The sequence below is a fragment of the Elephantulus edwardii genome, unplaced genomic scaffold (genome assembly GCF_000299155.1).
Source record: "Elephantulus edwardii isolate Elephantulus edwardi_28Jun2011 unplaced genomic scaffold, EleEdw1.0 scaffold00018, whole genome shotgun sequence".
Classification (NCBI taxonomy): Eukaryota; Metazoa; Chordata; class Mammalia; order Macroscelidea; family Macroscelididae; genus Elephantulus; species Elephantulus edwardii.
Window position 1 is genome coordinate 24536413 of NW_006399768.1, and position 21566 is coordinate 24557978.

The following is a 21566-nucleotide window of genomic DNA, read 5'->3' on the forward strand; positions in this document are numbered from 1 at the left end:
GAGGTCTTTTCTGATTACATATCTATTTACGGATCAGATCATTTCCCTCCCAGTGGGCACACTGTGGAGCGGGCTGCTTCTCTGAGTGTAGAAATCCCTACCCTTTTACAAGTGTCTGTCCCAGCAGTGTAATTTGCTAATGGATGTGAAGCTAGCCTTCTAGTTTGATTATCTGAAATTTACTTCCTGGAGTTATTCTCCCCCTCTGTGGAGATGTAGTGAGTCCAGAGCACATTTACCAGTTTCAGATTGATTTTGAGAGTAAATTGCTAGATGATGTTATAGGTAGGCTTTAAAAGGAAGCAGAGAACAAATACAGATTGCAAGTTGAGAAGAGCTTGGGGCAGAGCCACCTCCCTTCAGATTGCTGAAGCACATAACCCTTTGGGAATCCGCCCCCCCCCCCAATAGTCATCAAAGGAAATGGTCAGTGTGACGTTTTAAGTGATTATATAACTCCTGAGATCTTTTTCCTGTGGCAGATTGTCTCCAAGTTGAAAGATGAAATCATCCTAATAGAAAAGGAGCGCAAGGACCTCCAGCTGCACATGGCGAGAACGGATTGTTGGTGTGAGAACTTTGGCATGTGGAAAGCCTGCATCACTAGCGGGGAGGTAGGACCTGTTACTTGCCTCCCAGTTGATTTCAGAAATTCGAATTTGAGAACAGAACTTCATTAGAGATAATTCAGACTGAGAATGGGAAATGTCATTGATTGTATTAGATAGACCACATTATCCTGCCCACCTCTTAGGTTACTTACTAGTCATATTCACCCGTGACTGGGAACAGGACTGCTGGATTGATGGGGATAAATCTGATCTCTTACCACTTCCTATTGAAAGTAAGCAACTGTTCATTAGAATGATGAGCAGCTTTGAAACAGTAATAATTAACGATCTTTATTTTATATTTACTTGAAATAAAAAAATGTTTTTGAAATGTAGAAATGAAAAATCAAACATGTCATTGTTTCTGATTGTTTTGACTTGCTAATGGCTCTGTTTGCTAAAAACATAGTAATTTTAATTAACCTTCATTAATGAGAACATTTTCCCTTTTAAATTAGAAAATCCTTTGCTATTCTTTGAGAGATGTAGGATAAGTGATATTCTTTTCTCTGTAAAGGTAATTTCAATTTGGGAAGAAAGGTGATTGCAGAGATCTGCATAGTCAGTGCTGACAGCTCCTTTCCCACTGACTTAGAGATAACAGTCATGTCCACTGTGTAACTAGAAGAGAAAGTTTCTGCGCAAGATAGTAGCATGTTTTGCCCTAGTATAATTTTAAGGCTTGTCAGATACTTGGCACCTGATATTTACAAGGGTCTGTCTACTCCTGTTTTCTTAGTATATTCCTGTCTTTGCCTTCATCCCAGTGATTTGATACATTTGTGTGCTGTGAATCAGGTTGACCCTACAGAACCTAGTGAATTGCCCCAGGAGATATTCTAGGCAATAATCTTAATAGGATCAGATTGATGATTTTTCTCCCCTAGAGCTGCTACTGTTGCTGTTGTTAGAAGGCATCAAGTGGAGTACAATTCATAACGACCCTGTGATCTGAACCCTGTTCTGTCCTGTGCCATCCTCACAGTCTTTGACATACTCACGCCCATTGCTGCAGTCAGCATGTCGTCCCACCTGATTGAGAGTTTTCCTTTCTTTCACCACCCCTCTACCTACCCAAGTATTATGTCCCTTTCCATGGAATAACCTCTTGCAGTAACATGCCCAAAATAGGTGAGATGAAGCTTCTTCACCTTTGCCTCCTGGGAGCACTCTCTATGCACCTTCTCGGATACATATCCGTTTGTTCTTTTGGCACTTCTTAGATTCTTCAGCAGTCTTCTCCAACCCCACAGTTGAAAGGCATCATTCTTTTTTCATCCTTGGTTACCGTCCAGCTCTCAGATGCACAGTACAAACTACCAACCTTCTGGTTAGCATCTGAATCCTTAGCCATTGTACCACCATGCCTGCTTATTTAATATGTTTGTTGAACATAGTTTGACCATGGTGTCAGGAGGAGTGAGTCCCTGGAAAAGGACATCAGCCTTGGAAGGGTGGAGGGTCAGCAGAGGAGAGGAAGATCCTTATCAAGATGGATTGACACAGTGACTGCACCGATGGATTTGAGTGCAGATGAGATTGTGAAGATGCTACCGGATTGGGCAAAATTTTGGTCTGTAGTATATAGGGTCTGTTGTATACTATGGGTGAACTTGACAACACTTTAACAACAGCAGCATTAGAGTTAAAATTCACAACCTTAAATTCATCTCTAGAATGAGCAGCAGAATAAAACATGTTCTACATGAGATGCTATGCAAACAATAAACACTACCTGGGAGCTTAAATACGTACTTTTAGCATGTTCATGGTGCTTTTTGGCATTCATTAACCAAGCTGCAGACGAATGTACCTTTTTTATAAAAAATTTTTTTCAATAATTTTAATGAACATTTACAGAGATTTTGGATTTCCATTCATTCATTGCTCCCCGCCCAGCCCTCCTTCCCACCCCAGTTCGCTCTTCTCTTTGAAAAGTAAAATAAACACTCTCTCCCTGGTACACAATCCCCCCGCACCCTTCCCACCACCCCAAGTACATTCCACTATGCAACCTTAATTGTGGACTTTTGTGATGACCATAATACCCTTTTTTGAGGTGAGGTTAGAACAGTGAGTCAGGGACATTGGATACCATAGAGAAGTGGTGGTAATTACTGATGGAGTTATCTTTGGGATCGAAATCTACGAAGGAGGTAGATTCAAAGCTATGTATTGTCAAAAGACAACAGAAGAATCCAGTGGGAGGAAAGTAACACAAACTCTATTGTTATGTGCCATTGAGTTGCCTGCTACTCATAGCAGCCCTATGTACAACAGCTCTGAAACCTGCCCTATCTTGAGCCAGTTTCACTGACTCCAACACGTCTACTACCCCTGCTGCCCAGTTACTGTATCAATCCATCTCATCTGAGGTTTTCACTGCTGTGCTGTCGTTCCACCCTGCTGAGTGTGATGTCCTTCTCTAAGGGCAGGTTCTCCCTGGCCACATGCCCAAGGTATGTGAGATTGAGCTTCAAAATCCTATCCTCCAAGGAGAAACTTAGTTACACTCTCTCCAAGACAGACCTATTTGTTTTATTGGTGGTCTCTGGTATATGTTCAAGACTCTTCTCCAGCACTACAAGGTATAAATTCTTCTGTCATCCTTAGTCATTGTTCAGCTCTCTGATGCATAGCAAGTAACTGTGAAACTCTATTACCCCTCTCAGTTTTGCCTAGAGTTGTCTTTGACTTGTTATAGCTTATTGAAATCCTATTCCAAAGACCAATGCTAAAAAAAAAAATAAAGGGAAAGCTTTATCCGGGTTCTGATAGTCCCCGTTGCTCAAGGTCTCTGAGAAGGTAAAGAAAATGGACGTGGAGGAGTCACTTGAACCTGAAGCATTCCCATAGGGGAATTTCTGGCGGGTGTGTGAATATCATGACAGACCCTCCCTCCTGAATCATGACACTGACAGGCTTGCCCACTAGGTGTGTGATCTTGGAGAAGGGTCAGTCAGTTTCCCCGCTTATACCTGTGCTTCCCATTCCTTAACATGGATAATATAACCTGCCTGGGCTCAACAATGCACTCAGAAAATCTCTTTTTCTTATTCATACACTTTAATCCTATTAAGCATTTCAAGTCCTACACACTTTTCAGCAAGTAAGGTTGTGTGTGTCATTTACATAATACATTGATGAGTCTTTCTCCAAATACTGATTGTACTTTCTTCTTCATTTAGTTTAGCTTCTTCAGTGATTTGTTCTATGTACAGATTGAATAGGTATATTCATCTTTCTTGGTTTCAGACCATCCCTTGCTGTGTTTGTACCACAGCTTCTTTGTCTTAAGTGTAGGCTTTACATGGGCACAGTTAAGTGCTCTGCAATTCTTTGTTTGCTCAAAGTGAGAATGACTTGAAACACTTGCTGCAGAGGATCACAAGCTACAGTCTTCAATGTGAGTTACATTTTAAAATCAAAGAAACAAAAATTCTCACCACTGGTCCAGCAGGCAACATCAGGATAGATGGAGAAGAGATAAAAATTGTCAATGGTTTAATCTTGCTTGGATCCACACCTTTGGCGCCATCAGCCAGGAAATCAAATAGCATATTGGATTGGAAAAGTCTGCTGTCAAGGACCACTCCAAAGTGCTAAAGAGTAGAGATATTAGTTTGAAGACTATGGTGTGCCTCACTCTAAGACATGGCCTTTTCAAGTCAACTTGCATCTGAAAGTTGGACAGTGAATAAGGATGACAGAAGAAGATTTGATTGTGCACACTCATGTTTATTGCAGCTTTGTTCACAATAGCAGAGAGTTGGAAACAACCTAAGTGCCCATCAATAAACGAATGGATAGAGAAGCTGTGATATAGTCACACAATGGAATACTATGCTGTATTGAAAAACAAGAAACTCATGAAATATACAAAATGGGTGACCCTGGAGGACATTATGCTGAGTGAAATATCTCAATCAGAAAAGGGCAATACTGCCACTGCCACTGTTGTAAAACAGGACTGACAGTTGGGTTTGGTGAGAGATAGAGAAAGATGGGATAAATTATGTATATCGCATTGAAACAGATGAGGGAGAGAACTGTTTAAAATGGATATATGATTAGGTGTTGTCATAACAGGAGTCCAGAACGAACTGCATAGTGGAGTGGACTTCCAGGGGAGAGGGACTGTATAATACTGAAAGAATTTTTCTTTTACTTTTCGAGAAGAGCAAACTGGAGAGGAGGTTTGGCAGGGAGATAGGTACAATAATGAATGAATGGAAATCCAAAGTCTCTGTAAACTTTCATTCAAATTAATAATAATTTTAAAAGGGGGAAAGAAATAAAATAAAACAGAATTGATTGATTTGTGGTGGTGAAGAAAAGTACAGAATATCCTATGGACTACCAAAAGAACAAACAGGTATGTCTTGGAAAGGTGCAGCCAAAGTGCTGGTTGGAAACAAGGATAGTGAAGCTTTGTCTCACATTCTTTGGGCATGTTATTTGGAGGGGCCAATCCTTGGGAAAGGACATCATGCTTGTAAAAGTGGAGGAATAGCAAATGAGAGGAAGACCCTTAACGGGATAGGTCAATACAAGCGACTCTAATGGTAGACTGAAGAATATCCACCCTTCCCAGTATCTCAGAAATGGTCAGGATGACACAGGATAGAGCAGGGTTCAGATATTGTTCACAGGGTTGCTATGAGTCAGAGTCCACTGAGTGTCACTTAACAAAGATCCCACTGAAGGGGAGCTCTGGTGGCTTAGTGAGTAGGTGCACTGCCGACTCGAAGGCATGAGGTATGACTCCATCAGCTGCTCTGTAGGACAGAGATGAGCATTTTCCTTCTGTGTGGTTTATAGCTTCTGAAAATTTGCTGGAAAGTCAACTATCCATCAGTTCTGACTCTACGGCAGTGAGGGTTTCAAACTCAATACCCATGTATTCTCTTCTTGTTTATTTTCTATTTATTTATGTTGTTCTTACGTGCCATTGAGTCTGAACCAACTCACAGCTGACGCTCCAGTGGGTTATCAGAGGCAGTAAATAGCACAGGAGGAGATTGTCCATCTTTGTCCCTCAAAGCAGCTGGTGAATTTGAACTGGATCTCTCTGGGTAGACAGCATAGCTCATTACTGCTAGCCCACTACTATAACTCCCTAATAGTAAAATTGTGTTTATTTATAGTAAGACTAATAAGGACCTCTGGTGAATCATGATCTTATATTTCTGTGAATGTGTGACTGACTAAAATTAAAATGTAGAAGAAATCATATCTCCTAGTGAAGAATATCAGGAGTCTAATTAGACCTGATGGTTTGTTAAGTCCTCAGCCTTCTCTCAGATTGTGGTCTGGTTGACACCTGTGGTCTGACTTCTCAAAATTGGGTTTTTTTGGTGGTTGTCAAGGAAATACAGCTAGAATTTTAAGTCACTGTGTTAGTTTCCTGCCACTAAGTAACAAGTAACAAAAAATCTTAATATCTTAAAAACCACCGTTTTTTATTGCTTCGTGGTCTGTAGGTCAGAAGTCTATCATAATGTGGTTAGATTGTCTGCTCAGTGTATCAGAAGGCTGAAATGGAGATGTGGGCCCAGGTAATTGAGTTCTTATCTGCAGCTCTAGGGAACCGCTGGCTTTCTAGTGCATTCAGTGTTCAGCACTTGTTGTAGGACTGAAGCCCCTATTTTCTTGCCGGCTGTTGGCTGGGTGACACTCTGAGCCCTTACATTTTCTCCACATCTCCCTCTCCATCTTGCCAGATGCTTCTTATGCTTTAACTTTCTCAGGTTTTCTCTCTGCTCATAAAGAGTTCATGTTTTCCTGTTAGGCCTACCCAAATAATCTCCCAATTTTATGGTCAATTAGGCCATATAATAAACTGTTAGAGTAAAATCCATCACATCCTCAAGACTTTGTGAAGCATGTGCACTGGGGACTGGGGAAAATCTCCGAGGATGTTTATATTTTTACATAACATTGTACCATATCTACTCGCCTTGCTTTTGATTGTTGGTGTTGTTCTTTCCAAGGTCACAGAAGAGAATGGTGAGCAGATGCCCTGTTACTTTGTCACAGTGAGTTTACGTGAAGTTGGAGGAGTTGAAACAAAGAACTGGACAGTCCCTCGAAGGCTCAGTGAGTTTCAGAATTTACACCGGAAGCTTAGTGAGGTACGAATACTTGTGAATGAATACAGGACTCTGCGATGACTGAACAAAAAGAGATTCAAGACTGTTTTTACAGATAGAGAAACTGTTTATTCTTTTTCCTTTTTCTCATTTTGTTGGTATGGAAATGTGACATTTTCATCTTGACATTTGGAATCATAGATCATCTAGTCTTCTAGTCTGGGCATTTCAGGATATGTGATTGTGTGCTCTTCATTGGAATTCTAATTCCAGTGCTGAAAGGGACTTACGGGCTCCTCTAAGCCCAGTGATTTTGAAGCTACCAATTATGACATTAGTAATATATTACAGAACTAGAAAGAGCTAGAATATATTAGTGTATCACATGAAGTAAGGCAGGTAGCAAAAATAAAGCAGTTGAAACCATGGATTCCGGAAATCAACTAAGGTTGAATACTAGTTCTACCACTTACGACCTGCATGACCTGGGATTTGACAGCCAATTTGTGTCTCACTCAATTTTCTCATTAATTAAGTACAAATATTAATAGCAGCTACTCCACCTAACTCTTGGGTTGTAAGACTCAAGGGATTGAATATACATATGCAAAACATTTAAAAGAGTTTCATCACGTAGTAGTATAGTGGTGGTGATGGTTATTAATAGTAATAGTGGTAGCAGCAGTAGTGGTAGTAGTCATTAGTCATAAGCACTGGTGGAGGTAATTGCTCTTTACCCCTGAAATTAAGTTCTCCAATCTTTCTTAAATTTAAGTAAAGTATCTTATAAAAGAAAAAACAATAGATGGAAATAAACAGTGGCTTAATGGAAGAAACAAACCTTATATATGTCCATGTCTGTCTAAACATCTCATGGTCACATCCATCTTTTCCTCATCTGTGAGTCATCGCTGGGCTCTTCTTGCTGATTTCTTTTGTATGAGGGATTTTCAGAGTCTGTAAATTATACAAAACGAGACTGCCCATCTTTCTCTCAAGGAGCAGCTGGTGGATTCGAACCACCTGCCTTTGGGTTTCAGTGTAACTCCTTACCTAGTAGGCCAGTTGTGGTGGTGTACTGTCGAGTTGAAACCAACCCATAACTGACCCTCCAGCGGCTTTTCAGAGGCAGTTAATCACACGGGAGAAGATTACCCATCCTTCTCCCACTGAGCAACTGGTGGGTTTGAACCACGTGCCTTCAGGATTGCAGCGCAGCTTCTTGCCACTGGGCCACTAGAGCTCCCTAACTCTCCATCGAGTGGAGATAATTGATAATTGCTCTTTACCCAAGCAATTGAGTTTTTCAGTCTCTTCTTAAATTTAAGTCGATGTTCATCATATTCTGGTGGCCTAGTGAAGGCAGGTAGTTTGAATCTTCTGGCTGCTGCTCCATGGGAGAAAGTTGGACACACTCCTCCTTTGAGGTTCAAAGTCTCTGAAAACCCCCTGGAAGGTCAGTTATGAATTAGTTCTGACTTGATGATTCATAACAACTATGATAACAGAAAGTACTGATAAAAAACCCATAGCCACCACTCAGACTTTATTTTTCAAATGATTAATGTGTATTAACCTTGCCCGCAAGGGTACTTTGTAAACCCTTTCTATCACTTCTTTTTGATTTTGTGCTGTGTTTGGTATTTTTTTCATTGTTTCCTCTCCCCTCTATTCCTACTGCTGTTAACCCTTACTTCATGACTTCTCAGTTTACAGAAATTATAGGTTTAGGGTGGTTTGTGACTTTTTTCCATCAAATGTCCTATCCATCCAATTTCTTTGAACCTCATTGCTACAGATAGATTCAAGATCCTAAATCTCAAAGGAGCAAGTAGAGAAGAAAGGTGATTTGTTGTGTTCTAATTATAGCAACCCTTCCTCTAATTTCCAGAACATGAAATCCTTCTCCAAGAATTGGTCCCTCCAGATAACATGTTCAAAGTCCATAGAGGAAAAAAAAATCTTGGCATTCTTACATCAAAGGAAAATTCTGGCTGTACTTTTTTATTAATTTTTAATTTCCATTCATTCATTGTTGCACTTTTCTCCCTGCCACCCCCCCCTGCACCCCCAGTACACTCTTCTCTTTGAAAAGTAAAAGAAAAATTCTTTCATTGTTTTACAATCCCTCCCTCCAGGTCCACTCCACTATGCAGCCTTCATTCTGGACTCCTGTCATGACAGTAATACCTAATCACATATCCCTTTTAAACAGTTCTCTCCCTCATCTGTTTCAATGCAGTATACATTATTTATCCCATCTTTCTCAGTCTCCCCGCAAGCCCGATGTCAGTCCTGTTTTACAACTGTGGCACTATGCAGTATTTGTCCCTTTGTGACTGAGATATCTCACTCAGCAGAACCTGTTTTAAGACAGAGTTGTTTCTCCTTCTGGCAGTCCATGATATATACAACATTTACCAACATCATATTTCAAATACATTATTCTTTTTAGCTCCTTAATTTCAGTAGAGGGTTAGCAAAGAAGAGGAAACCCTATGAGTTGAATTGACAGAGTGGCTGGAACTTTGGCTTCATACATACCTACTACTGAGGGTGTGGCACAGGACTGCACAGCAATTTATTCTGTTAACTTAGTGTCACTCTGAGTCACAGCACAATCAGGGCACCTCACAAAATAGTTACAACATTTTTAAAAGAGTAATGTATCATTTCAAGATACTAATATATTTTTCTTCCTCTACAGTGTTTCCCTTCTTTAAAAAAAGTCCAGTTGCCTTCTCTTAGCAAGCTGCCTTTCAAATCTATTGATCAAAAGTTTATGGAGAAGTCAAAGAATCAGTTAAATAAGTTTCTACAGGTGAGTGAGTGAAAAGTTTTGCATATGAGAGAAGAGTGTTATTTTGGGTATAAAAAACTTTGATCATTAAAATATCTTGGTGATTTTATTTCCTGTTCTCAAGGTTCATACTGAATCCTCAAAATAGTTGTTCTTTACTCAGCTTTCTTGCTGAAGTGTCCATGTGCGTACTGACACAGTACACATATCATGAGTATGCACCTTTCTCTGTTTTCACAAACTAAGCCCAGCCATTTACCTAGCACCTTGTCCCAGAAGCAGAGTACTACCAATACCTTTGGGCTCCCTCCCAGTCGCCTGTCCTCTCTCAGAGGTAACCATTACCTGGCGTCTAACAGCGGCAGTTGGTTACAGTTTGTGTTTTACTTTATACAAATTACATCATACAGAGTGGGGCTCTCTTGACTTACTCAGCATATGCTCATGAGGTTCACCGATTATGTTGTTGGTTTTGATTGTAGATTATTCATTTTCAGTGTTGGATAGATTATTTTCATTATATGAACGTGCTAAAATTTATGTTTTACTCTTGATGGACATCTGGATAGTTTCTGTTTTGAGGTTATTAGGAAGAGCACTTCTGTTAGCCTATTAATTCTTGTCTTTTGGTGGTTTGTGTTGAATAAACCCAGGGACTGGGATTGCTGGATTGTAGGGTATTCATGTGTTCATCTTTCGTGCGTACTGCCTGGGTTATTCAAATGATTCTTGTCAGTTTTGCACCCCAGTGTTTACAGTGCATTTAAATTGTTTCACATCCGCAACCCATACTTGCTTTCTGCCTTTTTCTTCTTAGTCCCTCGTGTGTGTGTGTGTGTCTGTGTGTGTGTGTGTGTGTGTGTGTCTGTGTGTGTGTGAGAGAGAGAGAGAGATATCTCATTATGGTTTTAACCTTTGTTTCATTTCTGTAGTGGGTAGCGAGCTTAAAGGCAGGTGGTTCAAGTCACTAGGTGCTCCACAAGAGAAGGATGGGCGCGTAGTTTGTAGCCTCTAAAAACTGTCTGGAGGATCACTAAGGGTCTTTTCTGACTTGAGTGCAATGAGAGAGAGATAGAATGTCTTATGAAGTTGAACACTCCCCATAAATGTATTGCCCGTTTAGATAGCTGTCATTGTGAAATGACTGCTCAAATTACATCTACCTTTTTGCTACATAGCCAGTAGATTCTATGCTGATTTGTAATTTAGTTTGTATTTTGAATATGAGTTCCCGTAATTGTCGTTGTTGACTTCAATTCATAGCAGCTGTGTGAGCAGCAGATTGAAACCTTGCCCTGTCCTGCACCATGAGTTCTTAGACCATATGAAGATAGGTGTAAATATCTTCTCTCTCTCTCTGAATTGCCTTTTTCTCCTTTAACAGTTTAATGAATGTTGGGTGTGCACATTTGAGTTGGAACCGACATAGTTGACCCTCTATCTGGATTTCAGTGGCAGTAATCGCATGAGGCTTGACTGCATCATCCTCCCACAGAGCAGCTGGTAGAGTTGAACCACATACTATTGAATTGGCAGCACAGTTCTTTGACACTAAGATGTTAAATCTGATAGAGTTCAAATCTGTTGCTGATGAACAACAACAAGCCAGCAGAGCTCAGTTTAATGACTGTTGTTGTTACTTGCTGTTGAGTCACCCGTGACCCATAGCAACCCCTATGTACAGTTGCTCTGAAGCCTGACCTGTCCTAAGCCAGTATCACTAATTCTAGCACACCAACCCCTTTTGCCCCAGTTACTGTTTCCATCTTGTCCAGTTTTGTCATTCCTCCGCTGTCCATCCACCCTTTTTCCTTCTTCTGGTTTACACCTTCCCCCTCTTTTTTAAATTTTTTTAAAAATTAATTTTAATGAACATTTACAGAGAGTTTGGATTTCCATACATCCATTGTTGCATTTTTCTCCTTGCCCACCCCTCCTCCCAGTTTGCTCTTCTCTTTGAAAAGTAAAAGAAAAATTATTTCATTGGTATAGAATCCCCACTCCCCGGCCCAAGTACACTTCACTATGCAACCTTCATTCTTGACTCTTGTCATAACCATAATACCAAATCATCTATCACTTTCAAACAGTTCTCTCCCTCATCTGTTTCAATGCAGTATACATAATTTATCCAATTTTTCACAGTCTCACCCCAACCCTGATGTCATTCCCATTCTACAGCAATGGCACCGTGCAGCACCTATCCTTTTGTGACTGAGATATTTCACTCAGCGTAATGTCCTCCAAGGTCACCCATTTTGAATAATATTGCATTAGTTCCTTGTTTTTCAATGCTGCATAGTGTTCCATTGTGTGACTATACCACAGCTTCTCTATCCATTAGTTTGTTGATGGGCACTTAGGTTGTTTCCAACTCTTTGCTGTGTGAACAAAGCTGTGATAAACATGGGTGTTCATATATCTGCCTGGGTGGCAGTTACGGTTTCTTTAGGCTATATTCCCAGTAATGGAATTGCTGGGTCAAATGGTATTTCTATTTGTAACTTTTTGAAAGAGCGCCATACAGCCTTCCATACTGGTTGCACCATTTTACACTCCCATCAACAGTGGATAAGGGTTCTAGTTTCTCCACAATCTTAGCAGCATTTGTTGTTTGCTGCTCTGTTAAATTTTACTATTCTTAACTTGGGTGAATGATATCTCATAGTTGTTCAGATTTGCATCTCTCTTAGAGCTAGGGATTTTGAACATTTCTTCGTGTATTTGTTGGCCATTTGAATGTTTTCTTTGGTGAAGTATCTGTTCATATCCTGTGCCCATTTTTTCAGTTGAGTTATTTACCTTTATCTTGTTGTGGTGCTTAAGTATTTTATAAATTCTAGATATAAGTCCCTTATCTGATATGTCATTACCAATCTGTGGCTTCCCTTTTTACTCTCTAGGAGAAGTTTTTAGATGTGCACAGGGATTTGATTCTTAGAAGGTCCCATTCATCTATTTTATCCTCTCCTGGTTGTAGATTTTTCAGGATGCTGGGAAGACAGTTTATGTTGTGGATTAGGACTTCTAGAGTTCTTCCAAGCTTTTTTTTAAATGAAATATATAGTCCTTAGGTTTAGTCCTAGGCCAATGATCCATTTTGAGTTAGTTTTTGTGTAGTCAGTCCACCCTTCTGAGCTTGATGTCCTTCTCCAAGGACCAGTCCCTCCTGGCCACGTACGTGCCCAAAGAATGTGAGAGGGAGCTTCAAAATCCTAGCCTTCAAGGACAGACTTGGTTTCACCCTCTCCAAGACAGACCTATTTGTTTTCTTGGTAGTCCATGGTATGTTTAAGATTCTTCTCCAGCACCACAATTTAAAGACATCAGTTTCTTCTGCTGTCATCCTTAGTCATTGTCCAGCTCTCTGATGCATAGCAAGTAATTTGAAGACCATGCCCTGGATTAGGAGTACCTTTTTCTTTAGACTGACATCATTGTATTTCAGTACAAGTACCTTGTGATAAGGAGGAATTTTTTTTTTAATCCCGATTTGATGGGCAAAATCTAACCTTTATGAAAGAATGTTTTAGTAATATGTTGTTCACATGTAATATAAGCAATCCTGGTGGTGTAGAGCTTTATGTATTAGGCTGCTAATTGGAAGGTCAACGGTTCAAATCCAGCACGTGCTCTGCAGGAAAATGATGAAGCTAACTCTTCCTGTAAAGATTTACAGACTCTGAACCAGATAGAGGGTCACCATGATGTGAGAGAGAATGGAGTCCACATCAATGAATTTGGTTTTTAGTTTATACATAATGTGCAAAAGGTTAATTTGTCAAATATAAATGAGTGGAAGTTAAGCGGACCTTCAAAGATGGTGTCCCCTGGGATGTAAGCTATATTCAAAATAAGAATTTATCATTGCATGGACTAGAATAAGTAGGAATTGTGTAAGCCTGAGTGAGTCTTTCGTCTATCTGCATAATGTCCCGCACAGAGGTGGTGGTGGTGTTGCTTTTGTTGTTGTTGTTATATGCCATCAAATAGCTTGTGATTCATAATGACTCATAATGCACAATATTCTGAGGCAGTCTCACACCTGCCCCCATTACATCAGTCACTGTGTCGATATATCTCATCCAGGGTCTTCCTTTCCTTTACTGTCCCTCCACTCTTCCAAGCATGATGACCTTCTCCAAGGACCAGTCTGGGCAATATGCCCAAAGTATGTGAGACAGAGCTTCAAAATCCTCTCCTCCAAGGAGCAACTGGATTTCACCGTATCCAATACAGACCATTTTTTGTTCTCTTTGCCATTCATGGTATATATTGAGTATACTTCTCCAGCACCACAACTCAAAGGCAGCAATTTTTCTGTTATCCTTATTCATTGTCCAGCCCTCTGTTGCATATTGAGTAATTATGAAGACTATGGCGTGGATCAGGTTTACCTTAGTCTCCAGACTGACATCCTTGCTCTTCACTACCCTGAAGAGATCCCTGACAGATTTGTGCAATGCAGTTAATCTTTTGATTTCCTGACTGCTAGTGCCAAGAATGTTGATTGTGGAACCAAGCAAGCTGATATTATTAGCAGTCTCTATCTATTTTCCATATATCATGATGCTACCAATTGGCTCAGTGGTGAGAATCTGCTTTCTTGATGTTGAGCTTCAGTCCATATTGGAGACTGCAGTCCTTGCCCTTCTGCAGGAGATGCTTCAGATCTTCCTTAGTCTCAGAAAAAGGATTGTGTCATCTGCATAACACAGGTTAATGAGGAGTCTTCCCCCAATTCTGATGGCATATTTTTCCTTACAAAGTACAGCCTCCCAAATGATCTGTTCCACAGAGAGATTGAAAAGGGTTTGAAACAGGACGCATCCCTGACACACCTCTTTCCTGATTTGGACCTGCAGTGTTTCCGTGCTCTGTTCTGATGACTGCTTCCTGGTCCAAGTATAGGTTTCACATGAACACTTGATTGTGTTCTGGGATGACTGTGCCACTGAAATCATAGAGAATTGATCTTATCTGTTTCATTTTATAAGAGAAAAGGAATATTTTTAGGTTCTGATTTAAGATGAAGGCATAAATGCCTTGGCATAGTTTTATTTACCTGCAGAAGCCTCTTAATATTGTAGATATATTCCAGTTAAGGGGTAATTATTCTTTCTTTCTTTCACAGAATCTGCTTTCAGATGAAAGACTATGTCAGAGTGAAGCACTTTATGCCTTTTTGAGCCCTTCTCCTGACTACCTCAAGGTCATTGATGTGCAGGGGAAAAAATCTACTTTTTCATTAGCTTCATTTTTGGAAAGACTTCCTCGTGACTTCTTCTCCCACCAGGAGGTAAGTTGTTGAACATATGTACAGGTTCTGTAATCTGTTTAACTTTTTGAAGGTTGTTTGAAGTAGCAGATGTTTGTTGAAAGCATGCTACTGGTAGGTAGAAGGAAAGCAAGTGCATCTATTTTCAGTGATTATCACTGTCGTGTTTTGGGGCACCTGCTTGTGTTGAAGTGAAATCCCTGTCCTGATGAAATCAGAACCGCTGGGGGTGTTGCTAACCATCACAGTAGGTCTTGTTGCACCCACCTGGCAGTGGAGGTGTTAACAAAAAATAACTAGTTTCCCAAAGGTAGCTTTCTTGGGGATTGCCTAGTCTGTCTCATAACTTGAGGAACATTTCAGATGTCCAGGCGTGTCACATTTTAAGCAAAGTCTAGTTATTTTTAGAGCTTTGGAAAGAATAAATCTTTTTTCACTCAAAAAATAAAATTTATGAACTGAATCTTACAGTGATAAACAGATAAAGGAAAGATTAGCTGAAGGGCAGAATAAAAGCTTGAATCTAACTTTGAAAGGTATTTTCAGATACTTGTGTTTAAAAGATACAGTGAATTTGAAATCTTTAACGTTAAAAAGACTGTTTAGATTTACAATGGTTAGAACACAGTTTTATTGTCCATTAAATCACTAATTGTTAATAGAGTGACAGTTTTAAAAATTAGCATATTTTCAAGCTTGAGTCACCCTTTTGAATCAAGCTTTTCCCTCAGGTTATATACACTTTGCCTTCTGTGTTGAAAGTAGATTTCTTTAGTTTTGAATGAAAACAACTTTTAAAGGTTTTTGTTTGGTTGGGGTTTGTTTATATAAGTGATATGATTCTGATGATTTTGCTGTACCCCCAGGAGGAGACAGAGGAGGACAGTGACCTCTCAGATTATGGTGATGATGTGGATGGGAGGAAAGACGCCTTGGCTGAACCATGTTTCATGTTGATTGGGGAGATTTTTGAACTTCGCGGAAGTAAGCTTCTTTGTTATTTGGTACTATTTGCTGGTTAAGAGACGAGCGCGCGCACACACACACATATACACACACAGAGTCTCTTAATATCTGTTTATTCTTTAAATTAATCAGTGTATTTATAGTCAACATTTCACTCATTCAGCAAATAATTTTGAGGGCCAACCAAATACTATGTTAGGTGCTGAGGATATAACGTTGAGACAGATAGTGCTTCTGTATTCATGGGGTTTAAGGTCTTAATACCCATCACTGAGCTTCACTGAATACAGAAAGACAGAAATTGTTAATTTCTTTTTATGTAACTCAAAACATTAAAATTTTATTACCAGAAGTTTTGCAAAAAATAATTTTGTGTAGAAGAAAAACTCTTGTTTTTGCTGAGGAAAGTCTCCACATAGCCTTCTGACCATTTTTTTTTGGTACCCTTAGAGCAGTGGTCCTCATTTTTTTCATTGTTGGGATATTGTGTTACTGTTGTCAAAACTTGAGGAGAGGATAGTCTTACTGGGAACTAGGGAGTGTATAATACTACCACAAAGTATTGTTCTGCTCAAAATGTAAATAATGCCAAGGTTGAGAAATCCTACCCTAGACATTTCTGAGGTCCCTTAACAGGACTAATAGCAAAAAGAAGAAATGAAAATACTATTTTTAAAGAGCTCAAAAGTGCCCATCCCCAAAAGCAGCCCTTTGGCCAAGGTAAAATAGGAATACATGGTTCTGTCTTGAGTCCTGAATAGGAATCTCTTCTTGTACTTTCTGCAGCCTCCTAGAACTCTTATATCATGAAACCTAGAGAGTCCAGAGACAGTGCCAGTTTCTAAAGGCATATCAGCAAGATTTGCAGGACACAGCAATGTCCCTGACAGGAAAGTGTTCCCCCATAAATGTCATGGTCTCTTTTCAATCAGATTAGCGTATTTTTCCTTGGGAGAATAGAGTAGGCTGAGAGTTGGGAAAAGAGGCTGTACAAGCATCCTTCTTATTTATTAATCCTTTAACATGTCACTTGAAGAATTATGAGAAGAGAAGCCTTTCAAGTGTTTTTATATGCTTGTGCATGTTGTTTTTGTTAGATGCTTTCAAGTCAGCTGTGACTCGTCACTCCTAATATACTTGACCTCATTGCTACAGTCACTGTGTTGATCCATTTTGTTGACGGTCTTGCATGTCTTTAATCATTAGTTTGTACCATTATTTAAGGAATAAAATGAATGGATAAGAACATTTCAGTTACAGGAATTAGTTATCTTTGAATTTGAGAGAATTGACATTGAACATTTTTGCTCCTTAGTCAAAGCTAGGTTAATATATAGCATCATCAGTCAATAATTTGAAACAATTTTTTTATATAGCCCTGGAAAATTAAAAAAAAAAATTAAAAAAAGATTCTGATTTCAGTGCATTTATAGTAAATGGGCTTTATGGGTGTAATTGGCATAAGCTATAGACAAATTTTGAACTACATATATGTGTAGGTACTTATTTTAGTATAATTTTTAAATTTATAATTTTAAGGAATATTGTATTTTTATTAATACTAGTTTATTTACAGAATTCAAGTACATTGTTTTCCAGGACAGATTCTTCCAGTTTCCCCTCACTCACCACCCATCAGATTGTACAACCCCATGATGAATGCCCCTCTCCCCCTGCACATCTTCATCCCTCTGCTTTCACTCCCCCCTTGGATCCTCATACTCATTCTATAATAATGCTTTTATATAATATTTGTCCTGTGAGACTGAGTTAATTCACTCAACATAATGCTCTCCAGTCCCTCTCAAGTTAGAAAATAATTTACAAAATCATTGCTCCTGCGTGCTGTGTGGTATTCCATAGGGTGAATGTACCATAATTTCTCAGTCCATTTGATTGTGGTTGGACATTGGGTTGTTCCCATGTTCTTGCGATGGTGAATAATGCTTTTATGAACATGGGTATACAAATCTCCATTTGTGCTTCAGTTCTCATTGTCTCAGGGTATATTCCAAGTTTGTGATATATATGTGTGTGTGTGTGTGTGTGTGTGTGTGTGTGTGTGTGTGTGTGTCTCTATATCACCTGTATCTGTATATCTCCCTTGTATTTAAAAGTCGGCTGGGCCCAAGGATCTAGTGTTACTTTATTTTTGGAGGAACATTCTTCTAAGTTGTACAACACTCCTCTGTAATTTTGCTGTACTGAAGTAATCTGGGTTTGCTGTGATGCTGAACCTTGTGCCATGGGGGTCAAATGCCATAATGGCTGCCCATGGTGGACAGTGTTCAGTGGAGCTCCCAGTTTTAAGACAGGTTTGGAAGCAGGAGTGGCATCCACTTCCTAAACCACATGCCTCTGAAAACTCTGAGCGTGGAGAAATGACAATAATTATAGAAAGGCTTCAGGCCTTTAATTCATAGAATCGCTATGAGTCTGGCTTGACTTGACGGCAGTAAACAACAATAACAAACAAGTATTCTAGGTAGTGGAATAGCTGGGTCATTAGGAATTTCTATGTTCAGCTTTTTGAGGAAGCACTAAACTGCCTTCCCAAATGGTTGTACTGTTTTAACATAATTTTAACAATAAATAGAGCCAAGCTAAACTTCAGAAATAAGAGTTAAATTAGGCAATATCCATGTTGTGGAAGAGTATCCAAATACTAAAGAAAAAATCCTTCAGATTTTTTTTCTTACATTGTAAATGTTATCTAGTAACATTTTCCTATTTTAGACAGTGATAATTTAACTCAGGTCACTATGAGCAGTACTCTATCCAAAATCTGAATCTGGTGTCTGATGTTTCAGTGAAATAATGCCCATTAAGGCATTAATCCCTCCAGTTTCCTGGAGTGAACATAAATTCAACACATTATTCTAGCCTTTGTTCTTGTGTTCTCTATGACACACTGAGACTGAGAGATGTGGTGGACGTGCAGAACCAGTCTCGGAAAGAGTAGAGCTGAGAACCCAGTGTCTGAGCTATACTTCATCATATTTGTGCTCAGAAGCATTTTGGTTTTGCTAGTGACATTTCAGAGGGAAATAAATAGACCAACATTTATAATGAGTCGTGATATATTTGCCATCAGCATGATACTAGCTCTGCTGCAGCTGCCTCTGTTGAGCAAATGAGCCTTTGAAGGAATGATGGGGCTGTTCCTCCTTGCCCCCAGCCCATGTGTGTGTGACAGTGTTGGGAAGGCTAGGGTTTTGTTACAGAGGGATTGGAAACAACAAATCAGTCTACAGAAAAGGATGAGTATACAGCATGTCTTCTAATCAGTGTCTTGGCTGTCAGACATTCTAGTAGAGATGTTTGTGTCCTCAGACCTCGGGTGTGTGTGCATCCCCCACCCCATCGCCGTGGTCCTCTCTGGCTGCATGCCTGCCTAAGATGATCAGTTCTGAGTTCCAGCAAGTATTTCAAGACATATTTGAGGCATGGTTCCAACACTGACTAGACTTTTACTTAGGGGATCAATAACACTGCTTTAACTAAATATTTAGATCCACTAAAAAAAATTAGAAACAATTTTAGAATGTTTTAAATTCTAATACCAAAGCTGTGATGATTTCTGCCCTCTTTTTGGACAGTTTTCCTTGTATGAAGATGTTTGTAAATTTGCTCCTTTACTGTTTTCTACCAGTTGTGTGAGCCCTGAACTCTTGGCTCCATTCTACCCAAAACAGAGTTTCTGTTGTGTTGGTAACTAGATATTTCAGTCAAGGGAGGTGAATATACAAATAGAAGTTTTAATTTAAATTTCAATTTGTGAACCTAAGGCAGCTTCACATTTGTCTGCCTATGTCTGGTTTATGTTCATTTTCTGTACCTATAAAATATACCACCATATTAATAATATAAATTTACAACAGGGTTTTTCATACAACAGCGTTTTTCATACATAATAACAGTACCCCCAGAGCAAAAAAAAGCGATTAAGCACACAACATCGCATCTGACCAGAAGGGGAGTAGTTTGGCTTTAATAACCATTCCTCGAGAGAAAGATGTGATCGAATGTCTACCATTAATATTTCAGGTTTGGGAACCATGAAGTTCCCTCTGAAATGTCACTAGCAAAACCAAAATGCTTCTGAGCACAAATATGATGAAGTATAGCTCAGACACTGGGTTCTCAGTTCTGGTTCTCATGAAGTTCTGATCTCTTTCTTAGCGTCACTGAGTCTGAATCAAGTCCATGGAAAACAGGGTTTTTTAATACCGTAAGAAGGGGTATCTGAGAGAGTTCTTACCTAACTCTACAAGAATTGGTGCCTATTTGAATTGTAGTGTTGGCTAAGAGTGTTGTATGTACCACGGACTGCCAAAAGAACAAACCATCTGCCTTACAAGAGGAAGTGGAGTCAAGGGGCTCCAGAGAGGCAGTGATGGGGAAAGTTGGTCTCACGTGCTTTAGGCATGTTGTCAGGAGGGACTAGTCCTTATTAAGACATCATGATTGGGAAGGTAGAGAGTCAGTGAAAGAATGGAAGACCGTCCAGGAAATGGATTGACACAATGATTGTAATGATGGCAGAAATGGTGAGGATGGCGCAGGATAGGGCAGGGTTCACATCTGTTATTCATAGAGTTGTTGTTGACTTGACATCACTAACAAGACCAACCCCCAAAGTATAAAATGAATTTTAGTATTTAAAAATGATTGTAAATATAAATATGAAATTTTTATTTTGTACTAGTTTTTTTAAACACTAGGTTTTTTTTTAAATTTTAAAAATAAGGGACTATCTGCAAGCTGTTATTCCCATGTGAGCAGTTAAACACATCAATTCATGAATATTTCAAAGTATTTTTCTGCTGTTGTTCTTTCAGAGCATTATATTAGAAAATTGGGTTTAATAAGTCATATAGAAAATATGAACTAGAAATTATACTATCTACTAGTGGTAAACAGACATGTTGTCAATAATCCAGAGATACACGAAATAAAACAGTATTTCCACTTTCTAGCTCAGCAGTTGTTTATGAATCAAAGACTGAAAAAAATGCCTAGATTTCATCTTTTTTGTTTCTAAGTTTCAAAACCATCTAAGGAACAGGTTTGAGGCCTTGAGCACCAGTGAGCGTAGACCAAATGAACTCTGGGAGGATATCAAGAAAATCGTCCGTGAAGAATGCAAAATATCATTACAAAGGCTGAAGAAGAAGAAAAGACCAAGATGGATGTCATATGAGACTGAGAATTGCATTATAGCGCCGAGAAGCCAAGCTAAAGGAAGAAATCAAAGAGCTGAACAGAAAATTTCAAAAGGCAGCTCTGGACAACAAAGCAAGATACTCTAATGAAATGTGCAGAGAGCTGGAGTCAGAAAATCAAAAGGGCTGAACTGGCTCAGTGTTTCTTAAGCTGAAGGAGTTGAAAAACGAATTCAAGCCACAGGTGGCAATACTTAAGAATACTTTGGGTAGAATGTTGAATGATCCAGGAAGTATCAAAAGAAGATGGAAGGAGTACACAGAGTCACTGTATCAAAAGGAATTGGCTGACACAGACGAATTTCATGAAATAACATAGGAGCAAGAGCCTATGGTGATGAAGGAGGAAGTTCAAGTTGCTATGAAGGAATTGGCAAAAACAAGGCTCCAGGAGTTGACTGCATACCAATTGATTTATTTCAACAAATAGACGCTGCCATCGATGTGCTCACTAAATTGTGCCAGGAAATCTGGAGGACAGCCAGTTGGCCGACTGACTGGAAGAGATTGATATTTGTTCCCATTCCAAAGAAAGGTGACCCAACAGAGTGTGGAAATTATCGAACAATATCATTGATATCACATGCAAGCAAG

General features: G+C 39.4%; 1 protein-coding gene across 1 annotated transcript in view; it reads left to right on the plus strand.

The window, feature by feature from the left end:
* Window positions 1–21566, plus strand: part of SNX25 (sorting nexin 25) — a 134058-nt gene that overhangs the window by 98543 nt on the left and 13949 nt on the right. Inside the window, exons 10-14 of the mRNA XM_006882242.1 lie at window positions 483–614; window positions 6605–6745; window positions 9411–9524; window positions 14638–14802; window positions 15648–15765. Coding sequence (XP_006882304.1) covers window positions 483–614; window positions 6605–6745; window positions 9411–9524; window positions 14638–14802; window positions 15648–15765 — 670 coding nt within the window. The remainder of the gene's footprint in view (window positions 1–482; window positions 615–6604; window positions 6746–9410; window positions 9525–14637; window positions 14803–15647; window positions 15766–21566) is intronic.